The sequence below is a fragment of the Telmatherina bonti genome, assembly GCF_933228915.1.
Source record: "Telmatherina bonti genome assembly, chromosome: 15".
Classification (NCBI taxonomy): Eukaryota; Metazoa; Chordata; class Actinopteri; order Atheriniformes; family Telmatherinidae; genus Telmatherina; species Telmatherina bonti.
Genome location: NC_136613.1, coordinates 33355311 through 33367912, shown reverse-complemented (window position 1 = coordinate 33367912; position 12602 = coordinate 33355311). Strand labels below are relative to the sequence as shown.

The following is a 12602-nucleotide window of genomic DNA, read 5'->3' as shown; positions in this document are numbered from 1 at the left end:
AAACATTCACACAAGGTGACATGCGCGCGCCGTGCCTGTTGCTAGGTAGTAAACAGCTTGATAAAAAAGAGGCCAACAAAATAAGAAGCCACCAGTCCTTTTGTAGTGGGAACTAACAGGGTCTATCTGCGCTTTTGAGGCAGTGACTTTTTATTATTTATTTATTTTTATTTATTTATTTATTTTGAGCGCGTGCGGTGGGCGGACCGCATCTGTTTTTGACGCTGTGTAAATAACTGCCGGTCACGTGACACGCTGGGCATATATAAGAGGTGGGACGTAAACAGAGAGCAGCAGAGAGAAGGGAAGCGTCGATCGGTACGCTGCGGAGAGGACACCTTCGCCCCACACCCTCAGTCTTTGTGTTTTCAGTAACCCCCCCCCCCCCCCCCCCCGGTTCTTTAGACCATAAGATTATTTCTTTCCGACTTCAGCTACAGTGATAGCTAAGTTTGGAAAGGAGAAAAGGGAAGAAATCGCGTGGTTTATGTTATTTTTGTTCACGCTCGTGTAACCGGGTTTGACCTCCTTTACATTACAAAAGAGGAGCTTTTATAATTTTAAAAAAAAAAAAAAGCACCTGGTTATTTTTCGTTTCTGCCTTCCGGACAGCTTTAAAATGGATAACTCTGGACCGAAGAAGACATGGTGCGGTGAGTTGTTTCTTCTGTAAGCAGATGATTATTCATCGATGGGATGTCTGGAGGTGGGGGGTGGACATCGACCACCAGCTCTAACATGTTGGGAGACTCTTCTAACAGTCTGTTTTCCTTACAGGATCCATCCAGACTTTCTTCACTTCAGCTAAATTCCTTATTTACATGGGACACGCGCTGTCAACATGGGTAAGGAAAGTTAGGCTCTGATAACATCATTGAGTTTAAAGGAGAACCATCATTTTGTCCATTTGGGTAGTATTTTTTATATACATGTCCAGGTTCCAACCTGTGCTTACGCTGCATTTATGCCTTATTGGTACATGGAATGTGAGTAAAAGTGAAAATGCAATAAAAAAGAAAATAAATCACATTTTCCATGTGTAATTTATCACAACAACAGGTCTGTCCAGATAACTCTCAAGCCTCCAGGGTGTCAGCTTTTTAAAGAACACAGCCACAATCTGAAGCACCTTCCTGACACACCCTGACGTCCTGACTGATCGTTGGCCTGGTTTTAATAAGAGTTTGATTTTCCAGGGGGACCGAATGTGGAACTTTGCCGTGGCTGTGTTCTTGGTGGAGCTGTATGGGAACAGCCTGCTGCTCACTGCAGTGTACGGGCTGGTGGTGGCCGGCTCTGTGCTCCTGCTGGGGGCCATCATCGGGGACTGGGTGGACAGGAATCCCAGACTCAAAGGTGAGGAAGCAGAAAACTGAAAATGAAGTGAGTGCTGTTTTACTCCTGGTTGCACTTCATGAGGAATGTTTATCCATGAGACATTATTAGATTAAACGGGAAACGTGTCCTTCCATATTTTGAAAGACTTTTGATGAAGACTTGTTTCTCTGTTACCTCTTGTGGCGTTTCCACAGTGGCCCAGACTTCATTGCTTGTCCAGAACAGTTGTGTCATCGTTTGCGGGGTCCTCCTGATGGTTGTTTTCCAGTTCAAAGAACAGCTCGTGGAGCTTTACAACGGATGGATTCTGGTAAGATCCTCACTGTTTCAGCCGGCTTTGACCAGGATTTTCACTGAAAACAGTTGTGCCATGTTTATTGTCAGACTGTAAACCTCTGACCCCGGGTTGAAGCTGCTGATAGGAGCTCTCACATCAATAACATCAGCTTTTTTTTAAAATTATGGCAAATATAAAGAGGTTTCAGTCTGAGATGCAGAAACTTTGTCAGGTTTCTGTTCACCACACACAAAAGCCTGTCTGTTAGCAGAGCATGCCCTGCATTGTGAGACGCCTTTGGGTCCCCAGAAAAAAAAAGAGGGGGGGCGGTTTTCAGCAAGACGGCTGGTGGTGGAGGTTTGGGGAGAGGTTGGTGAAATGGGAGATAGTGGCTTGTCGAAGGCTGTTTAGTCAGCAGGTTCTTCAAGGCTTATCACATGACTAAATGAGTGTGGGGGGGTGACTTAGTGATGGCGTGACGAGCAGAGCAGCTGCTGCAGACGGGAAACCTGTTCAGTGTTTAGTCTGCAGAGTGTTGCACTATGCCAGACAACTCATATGCTGCAGCGACTTTATGCTGCAGAAAATCTTTCTGCAGCATAAAGTCGCTTGTTTTAGTTTATATGTGAAACAAAACCTGACTATCGTTTTTAGTTATTGATAAAATATTTGCCATAAATGATAATTTCCTTTTCAACAATCTCTGAACCAGGTTCTCCCTCATCTCAGGCTTATTTCTGTGTCTGATTCTGTATATTTACATTTAACTTAAAGAGCCAAGTTGTTTGTTCTATGCCTTATTTCCAACAAATCCCCTGCAGCCACGTGTTCTGTACTGGGTGTCTCACTATAATCCAAGACCTTCTGGGTTATTTAACCCTTTGGTCTGCCGTGGTCACACCAGTAAACAGCCATTTAAAAGCTTTCCGCTTTTATAAAATACATATAAAGGTTTAATAGTATTTTATTATTTATTATGGAATAGATTAGGTTAGATTTTATATTATGGCTGTAACAATATGCTTTTGTACAGATTTGATTTGATTCCGATTTTTTTGGGTGCTGATTTGATTTAAATTCCAATTCTCACAGTTCTTTGATATAGTTGATTTTTGTAGATTAAAAACAAAAAAAATGCACAAAACCTTTTTTCACCCGTCATTTTTCTTGGTCTTAATTAGGAAAAAACAACACATTTGCCAGACCATCATTCTGCTGCTATAATGCTAAAGAAGACAAGTAAAAAGATCAATAAAATTTTTGTAATGGAATATTTGTATTTATTTGGGAAAAAAAGTAGATTTTTTTTAAACAAAAAAAATCCATTTTTAAATGGTGAAGCAAAAAACTGATTTGATTTTCCCACCCCTATTTTATATACATATGTTATTTTGAAGAGACATTTTGTAAGAAATACTCCCATCTAATGTTGAATCACATTTAAATAAATGATGCATTGTAGAGCCTCACATTTTCATACGCCTGTCGCAACAACGGTAGCTGCCGTGCATCAAAAAACCACGTAAACACTGAGGAAACCGTGCCATCCCACACTTCATGTAGTGTTCACTCAGGCCAAAAGGTTTGTGATTTAATAGAAAGTACAAACTGCAGTGCGTCATTAGTCTGGTTACATCTGGTTATAGTCCTCTGGTTAAACTGCATGTTTACATGGTTGCAGCAGCTTCAAGTTGTGCTAAAGCTGAACTAAAAACTAGTGGGAAGACTTTATAAGCTGCGTTTACTGTGACTAGAAAACCTGTTGAATCCACTCCTGTACCAATGAGGTGTATTTTAGCAGAATCTACTGTTATTCTAACCATGCTAATGCTGTCTCACAAAACCCACTGAAAACCATTAGCTTTGGGCTAATTTAGGCTGGACAGTTGACTTGTAAAGGAGAAAGCTGCAACTTCAGCGCCTTTTAAACTCTTCAGCTCTTTCCACCTGAGCCGCACACTGATCCTTACTTTTTTGGTCACGCTGCCTTTCAAGTCCCCTTTTCTCTTTCTTGGTGATGGTGAAAGCAGCTGCCGAACATATTTTCCAACTTGCCAGGGTAGTAAGTTTTTCTCACCGATCTTCTCTGGCGTCTTAGCCACTTCACGCTGGTGCTTTTTGTCCCTTACTGGCAGCTGTAGTGTCAAAATGATAGACTGTCATGACACTTTCCTGCCTGCATACTTGTAGTGTGTATAAACAAGTCTAAAATTCCTCGCTTAAGACTAGGTGTCAGATTATTAGCAAAGGTTGTAATACACCACTGATAAAACATGTAAAAACACACACTTTTGGCCAGTAAACAACAGAAAATGTTACACAATGTTTCCAAAATAATTTTATAGAATAGATATAAAATACTGTTTATTGTTTCATGAATATTTTATAAAGGTGGTAAAGAAGAAATAGATAGTAGTAGTAGTATGAAGACAAACAAGCGGAAACCTCTGGCAGGTTAAAGTGAAGGCTATATGGAAGTGCCAAATGTTGCAGTTCCCCCTTCATCCACTAGGGGCTCCAAAAAAGTGAATCTCCATAGACTCCCATGTTAAAAAGACAGAAATAAAGATGTTTACAGCAGAAATAAACATGTTTTCAGCAAGAATAAACATGTTTACAGCAAGAATAAACATGTTTACAGCAGAAATAAACATGTACAAAAAACATTTTAGATTTAATAGGTCATGTTTACCTTCATAACAACTGTGGGGGGAGTGAATTTTTTTCTACCTGGATTAAATTACTTAAAAGTAATTTAATCCCAAAACATCATCATATTTAGGGGCGTGTCCTTTTGATTGACAGATACTCGATATCCCGCTGCAAGATACAAGAATGTAGAACAACCGCGGTTTTTAGCCGGTTAACAACGTGACTTAGCTTTAGCCCGCTTACCTCCATTAGCTGGTTAGCTCCTGTTAGCTCTGAGATTAGCTCGGTAACTCTTAGCTAGAGGCAGCTCGGAGTTCTGAACTCTTCAGATATCTAACATCATGGAGGCTCCACCAGTCTTTTATATTCAGTCTATCATGACAAACTGTAAGAAAGCATCACTGTAACACGTCTGTGGATATTAAATATTGAGTATGAAAAGGAAAACTGGCACTGTTTCATGCACCAGCAGGTTAAAACTGTTATTTTATCCGGTAGAGACGGGTAAGCTGCGGTGGTTCTCAGCCAGGCGGAAGCTCGACTGTTTTTGGCTCCAGGTCAATGTATGTTGAGCGAAGTGAGTGTTTGTCTGTGTTCCCAGTAAAGAAATGACAGCGGGGCCCAGTTACTTTATTATTTTTCTCTTCTTCATGGAATTTATTGAAAAAATCTTTATCAGGAAAAGAAAAAGGAATCAGTGATTCTCAGCAATAACCCGGAGGTGTGGAAATGCTTGTTTTCAGACAACCTGCTACATTCTGGTCATCACCATCGCCAACATCGCCAACCTGGCCAGCACGGCTATGTCTATCACCATCCAGAGGGACTGGGTGGTGGTGGTGGCGGGTCAGGACAGCAGCAAGCTGGCAGGTCAGTGTGTCTTATCAGGCGTCACATGACCTCCTCAGCTGGGAAGACTTTGAACCCCAGCTGGTGACTCACTCTGGTTTTCCACTTTTTATATCCCTGCAGTTTCTCCCGATTGTTATAAGCTATTTAAAAGATTTGCTCACATGGTGCAGAACACTCAGCTGAACCTGCTGACCCTAACTGATGTGCTGCGCTGGTACCTTCACTCTTGTCAGACATTAAAATGTGAAACTTTTCCATGTCCAAACAGACATGAACGCCACGGTGCGGATTATCGACCAGCTGACCAACATTCTGGCTCCCATGCTAGTGGGCCAGATCATGGCTTTTGGCTCCCATTTCATCGGCTGCGGTTTCATTTCTGGGTGGAACCTGTGCTCCATGTGCGTGGAGTACGCGCTGCTGTGGAAGGTGTACCAGAAGACGCCAGCACTGGCCATGAAAGCCAGACAAAAGGAACAGCAGCACGAACTCAAGCAGCTCAGCCCTTCCAGAGGTGCGCTAGCTGCTCGTTTGAACCATTTCCGGCTGTAGGAACAAACCCGAATCATCTCTTATTCTGCTTTCTTCCAGATATGGAGAACGGCCAAAGCCCTGAGGACTCCTCTCAGCCACTGATGAACCAAGCGGCAGTGGAGCCCAGCTCTGACCCTCCCGAGCAGTCGGGCTGTTGCTACCAGGTGACCGAGCCGCTGCGCACGTTCAAGACCGGCTGGGTGGCCTACTACAACCAGAACATCTTCTACGCTGGCATGTCCCTGGCCTTCCTCTACATGACGGTGCTTGGCTTCGACTGCATCACCACGGGCTACGCCTACACGCAGGGCCTCAACGGCTCAGTGCTCAGCCTCCTGATGGGGGCCTCAGCCATCTCGGGCATCTGCGGCACCGTCGCCTTCACTTGGGTTCGCAAGAAGTGCGGCTTGATCCGCACCGGCTTCATTTCAGGCATGGCCCAGCTCTCCTGCCTCATGCTGTGTGTCGTCTCCGTGTTCGCTCCGGGGAGCCACTTCGACCTCAGCGTCTCGCCCTTTCAGGACCTTTACACCCACCTGGTTGGAGAGAAGGCCCTGCCGGAGGTGGACCACAGCTTCACTGGCGTTCTCAGCGGAGGCAACACGACCACTGCGGCGCCGGCTGAAGAGGTGCCGCCTCTGCAGTCCTACATGTCCGTTAGTCTTCTGTTTGCTGGCGTCATCGCTGCTAGAGTTGGTGAGTAAAATGGAGCCAAACGGAGGCTCCAAAGTGCAAAAATTCTCTGACTCAGCCTAGATTGAGAGATATGGAAGTCATGTTCCAAAGGAAGTCAGAGGGGCAGTAATGGCACATCCACTTCCTTCTATAACACGATAAAATGTGATTGAATGAACTAAAGCACACTGTAAAACCTGACAAGTTGGCTTTTCTCCAAAAAATGTGCATACTCGTTGCTTCAAAAGGTCCAAGTTTGTGCTGACGTTACTGAGTTTCATTAACTTTTACAAACTAAATAAATTTTACATAAACTCCATATAAAGTCACAAAATCTGGTTTTAACTTTTAACACATGGTGGTTTTAGGATTTATATGTTGGTGGGATCCTCTCTAAACTAACGTCAGACCCCTCAGATACGCTGCAGCGACGACAGTAACTGCAGAGCCGTGGCGTCACGCCACCACATTTTATTATTTTGTTTCTCATTTTCTGCCTCCTACTGAAACCATAAGAATCCTTTTTGTGCCATTTGAAGTATTGATTAGCCGAGTAGTACTTTCCAAATGTACTTGGTAATTTCAGCTAATTTCAGCAAAAGATCCAGATTTTCCATTAGATTTTCCCTCCCCTGCTACTCATTGTAATCGCATTGATTAAGCTGAAGTGGTGATTTATTAAAACACCAGATGAAATGATGTTTTATGTCCTACCGACGTTCTGCATTTCCTCTAGCGGTGTTACGTTTTACGGTGCCGATTCACAGGTCGTTTTCACACGTGACCAGAATCTGTCACAGATATCCGAGCCATTTTCCCAGTCTTTGATTCCACGAACGCTCCTGATTCCCACTGCGGCTACTGAGATGTGCGTCTGTTTTACTGACTGCTGCTCTTCGCTCTGCAGGCCTGTGGTCCTTCGACCTGACAGTGATCCAGCTCATCCAGGAGAATGTGATCGAGTCGGAGCGAGGTGTCATCAACGGCGTCCAGAACTCCATGAATTACCTCTTAGACCTGCTGCACTTCATCATGGTGATTCTGGCTCCCAACCCAGAGGCCTTCGGCCTGCTGGTCATCCTCTCCGTCTCTTTTGTGGCCATGGGTCACATCATGTACTTTCAGTTTGCCTTCAAGAGCCTGGGCAGCCGCCTCTTCCTCTGCTGCTCGCCGGAGCAGAAGGTGGAGACGGATGACAGCCCCTCACTTCCAACCACCGTCTAAGCCCATTAAAGAGACTCCATCCTGGGTGCTTTCTTTCCAAACTCGACCCTACTCTGCATCGTATTTACCCATCTAACATCGCTGCTTGTAGCTAGCAGAATGCTAATGCTAACCAGTCTTTAACAAAGCGTTCATTGTTAGCAGAGACCAGAAAACAGCTTCCAGGCGCAGGAAACTAAACTCTAGTGTAACTATAGATAAGGCGAGCTTCCTGTAACGTTTCCAGTCAGGAAATCTGGATTCACATGTGCACATAGCATCAAACAAAGATCCATCACCTGGGTTGTAAAACACGCAGCGCCGTGACGTCTTCTCCTGCTGCTGGTTGGAACTTTGGTGCTTCAGCTAACAAACGGGCAACATGAGGGAGAAGTCTTTGCAGGGAAGCAGGTGCTGCGGCTTCTCAGCAAGTTTGTTGGTGCTGCGTCTTTTCACGCTTCTCTGAAAACCTTCCTCTGGTTGCTTCAGCTTCCAGGCTGTACATGCATAGTACGACTAGCAGGTTGTGGATGCCTTCATAGAGAGAAGGTGGATTTTTTTTTATATTTAACCAAACACAAATGGGATCTAGTCTCTTTAATATTGGTTATAAGGGTTGTGCGTTTAACTTTATTTATTCAGCAAATGCAGACGGTGGTTTTTATATATATTTTGTCGTCAGTCTTGTGTTTGTTGCGACCCACCATAGTAATAACAGCTCTCAGTTACCAAAGTCCATATGCATATGGTGTAAAAGGAAGTGAGGGAAACCAGCTCTCTGTCTGAATCATTCCAAATATATATTTACATCTGCTGGCAGCGGTAAAAACCTTAGTTTGTCTGAATATATCTTAACCATGTGGAGATTGTACTTAAATCTGCTAGTTTACGTTTAAGTTTTGATTGTTTCGTCTCTTTCTGTGATTCTTTTTTCATTTGTGATTGTCGTTACTCAGGCACTTTAAGTGATTGACATCCGTCATCTAATGCGTGATCAGGTATTAGTTCATTATGTTTTGCACAAGGCTGAAGTCCTGACTGCCCCTCAGTCCCACCCCCCCGGCCGACACACCCGCATTTCAGTGATGTGTCGTATGTGAGAGGATTGTGGGTTTAAAAGAAAGAAAAAAGAAAAAAAAAGTCAGCACCCTTACAGAACATCGCACTGCTTTATAACTCGGTCAGGGTTTCTATGCCGTGAGCTTCAACAGAGGCTGAATATGCTTAAACCTTTCGCCTTGTGAGTCTAGTGTAGTCAGAGTGTGTGGCTTTGTTTTTGCATGCTGTGGTGGAAAACTGATGGAACTTGGCAGGTAAAACGAGGATAATTCCAGAAAAAACAGGCAAGTTTGCCTCCAAGTTCCACTTTTTTTTCTGTAAAATGAACCTGATGTAGCTTTATCCTCTTTCTGACCGTAATTTCAGACGCCTTATTAAAAAACCTGCCTTGACAGCTGCTTAACGCACACATGTTGGGATCACGTCTAGCCAGGTTTCCAGTCCTGGTGGGGGGAAATGTTTGGTCTGGAAACAGCAGCAGACTCGCCAGATGTGGGCGAACACAGGGCCCGCTTTGACGGGGCGTCCGCAGGTGGACCACAGGGTCCGACCCGTCTGGGCATGAAAACAAGACAAACAGCTGAGCGTCTCTCTGCTGATTCAGGACAGAAACTTTATATTTTTAATATAAATAACATTAGCTGGGAGTTTATGTAGATTAAGCCATTGTGTAATTAGAAAATAAACATAAAAATCTGTGTTAATGTTGTTGTTCTGTTTGTCAGAGTTTTTTTTCTACGTGTTTTTATATTCCTTATGCCACTTTGTTTCTTTAAGACTTTTTGGAAATTTGTGTGCCGTTCATCGGAATATATCTGCAGTACCCTGCTGTAATCTGACATGACTTTATTTACATATGTGTATATATTATCTACCTGTATGCATATATGTACATACATACATGCAGTGTTACTGTAGTTTTACAGGCCATGTGAGAGCCAGAAATCAGTAAGAAATCACACAAATTGTTCTGTAGTAATGGCACTCTGCTTGGCATGACACCGTGGTACTGCTTGTAATGAGTGAAACGTGTTAAATAAAACATTTACTGCTTGTCTGTAAAGTCTTTTGTGCTGTGTGTGTGTGTGTGTGTGTGTGTAAGTCAGCTGCTGCTGTGTAAGGTCACATACCACAGCAGCATTAGCAGCGAGCCCCCCCTCCCCCCGCCTTTAGGCAGCCGGTGTTGAAGCGAGGCTGGAGAGTCGGCTGGATTTATTCAGTTTGAGCTTCCTTCATGTTTGACCAGATTCACCTGTTTTTATTTTTAAAAAGTCATTTACACTGGATGTTTGAATGACTTTAATCACAGCAACACAAAGTTTTCAGTTATAAAGACAAAAAAAAAAAACACTTTTAGCAACAAATCAGCAGTTTTACCTTCAGCATCATCGAGCTGTGCAGTCATCATGTCTGGTGGTCGACTGCTGCACGGTGACCTAGAGCTGTGGTTCCCAGTCTGGGAAACCTGACAAGGTCCAGACTGGAGCTGAGAACTGGAAACTGACCAGTAAATTAGACCAGAGAAAGATCTAGAGGCATGTTATATTTAGTAAGAGAAAATAATACAACTTTATTTATAACGCACTTTAAAAACAAGAGTGTTGACCAAAGGGCCACATTGTGGGGGGTTAAAAAAACAGAATAAATAACATACAAAAAGACAATTAAAAAATAAAATCCCAGGCGTGTGTTAAAAACGTGACACTTTTCCCTGATTAAAGGCTGTTTTGCAACTCTGACATGTTCTGCGCTGGGACAGCCAGAACACGCTCTGCACCGTCCTTCTGAACACTCAGAGTCAAACTGAGTGGACTGATGACTGCACAGAAAATATGAAAGGTCAGTGAACTGTGTAGACCTGTGGTGATGAGGAGGAGGAAGAGGAGGATGCTACTGACTGGTGAAAGTCCAACGTCTACAGGCAGGACCTGGAACTTTAGATAAGCACGGAAAGCAAAGAAATCTTTCTTTATGTGCACATTTTCTAAAATAATGATCAGTGTGAGGAAATAAATCCATTTTCTGAAATACTGAGGCTGTTTTGTCAGAATCTCCTGCTTCGGTGAGCCGTTCACTGGTTTTAATGAAAGTGGATGTTCCAGGAAAGCAGTTTTACTGTCTTTATGGTGGGATGATACCTTACTGATAGCATATCAGTTAACAGTCAATTAACAGTTAATAGGTTTTACACTTCTTCCTACTCCTTTTCAAACACATAGATTGTTCCCTTGTATATATATATATATATATATATATATATATATATATATATATATATATATATATATATATATAATTTTTTTTTTTTTTTTTTTTTTTGTGTCACACGTGTGACTTCTTAATTTAGTTTGCTTTGTCATTTTATATTCATGTTTGAGTTATAATCTAATTACTGTTCGAAATAAACAATAAACCAAACCATCCCCTGATGTGGTCCACAAGGAAGCTGCTGTAAGGAAGGCTTCCCGTATAAATACCAGCCATAACTCACATCCAGGCTAACAACGGACATCTGGCCCACTCGTGGCCCACTTCTGGCCCACATGACACCGGCCAGGGCTGCAGCTGAGGCTAAGAGCTGAAAGCAGCCTGGATTTGGCCCAGACATGTCTGCTATCTGCGATCACATCTACTTCTACACTGAAAGTAAGTGAGAGGGTGCAGCTTGATAAGGACCTGCAGATGGCCCAGTTTGATCTGCTAGAGGAAACTAAAAGCTGTAGAACACAGAGATGTTAAAAGAAAAGCAGAAAGAAGAGGTCAGGAGCCCCTGGAGGAGCGCAGCGCCTGATCCACGCAGGAACTGAAATTTGCTGAGATGAAAAGCTGCTGTCTTATCCAACCCTGGGAACAAAACGTGACCGTCGCCGTGCAGGAAGCGTGCTCAGGACTGCAGCTTCAGATTCTGCACCAGCTGACCTGGCAGGGGCGTAATGTGCTGCTCCTGGAAGAAAACAAACTGATCAACAGTTACAGGAAAAGCTGCCCGCAACACGTTTCTAATGACAATGAATAAGACTGAAGCCTGAGCAGAGTTCTGTCAGGAATCTGTAACCTTTACTCTACTTTAATGAATTACATCACAATAGTAACAATGGACAAAGGCTGAAGGACTCTGGAGCAAAGTAATCCATACCAGCAGTACTTTTATTACCCCAGCGTCAGACTTCATACTTCAGGTTATGCAAAAGGGTCACAGCAGCGCTGAAAAGAGAAAACAAGACTACAACATGATCAACTCCTCAGGTTTTCTCTTCGATTGGAGCGAGTTTGGGGAAATAAATTGACAATATTTCTCTTAGTTTCTAAATCAAACTGTTTGGAGCTGAACTGTAATAAAAAGAGAGAATGAAGCTTTAGAAACTCAACAGAAACATTTATTTTCCATCAGAAAGCGCCTCTCTTAAAAGAACTCTGGAATTACAACTTGTTTTCTGTTCAGAACAACAGTTTGTCCCATAAGTTACTGGGAAAGAAGGTTTTTCCCAATAACTGCAATAGAAAATATTAGGACCCCCCCCCCCCCAATGTCATTTAATCATATTTTCCTGATCAAAACTATCAAATATGTTATTCTTATTATTCTAACAGAATATATATATTCTGATAACATGATGACCCTGTTTTTTGTGTCTTTGTAAAGAACAGGGTGCAGTGGACCTCAGGTCAGGCCTGCAGAGCTGACGTAGGTGGAGAGTGTGATTGTTCTCTAGCGTTGGTTCTGCAGATGGCAGCAGGCATGGTATCTGCAGGTAAACTCCACCGCAGGGTATTTAAACGCTTTGCTTCACCTCCAGCAAGTATTTCCTGCTTTAGTGCAACAGCAGCAGCTAATTGCATCATGCATTCAGCCATAGACTTACACTCATATGAATATACATACATATATCTGTTCTGCATTCAGCCAGATCCAACCATCTGGTCACACTCTGACCAATCACAAGAGAGTACTTCTGTACAGCTGTGTTCATGTAGCCGGGATGCACAAAGGCGCATCGAGCACCTGCAGACC

General features: G+C 43.1%; 1 protein-coding gene across 1 annotated transcript; it reads left to right on the top strand.

Moving 5' to 3' along the window:
• Positions 1 to 536: 536 nt before the first annotated feature.
• slc40a1 (solute carrier family 40 member 1) lies at positions 537 to 8210 on the top strand. The gene is made up of 8 exons (XM_079254580.1): positions 537 to 653; positions 778 to 845; positions 1197 to 1356; positions 1533 to 1648; positions 5011 to 5137; positions 5388 to 5633; positions 5711 to 6349; positions 7236 to 8210. Exons 1-8 carry the CDS (start codon positions 620 to 622, stop codon positions 7550 to 7552), a joined length of 1707 nt encoding a protein of 568 aa, XP_079110706.1. The 5' UTR covers positions 537 to 619; the 3' UTR covers positions 7553 to 8210.
• The last annotated feature ends 4392 nt before the right edge of the window (positions 8211 to 12602 follow it).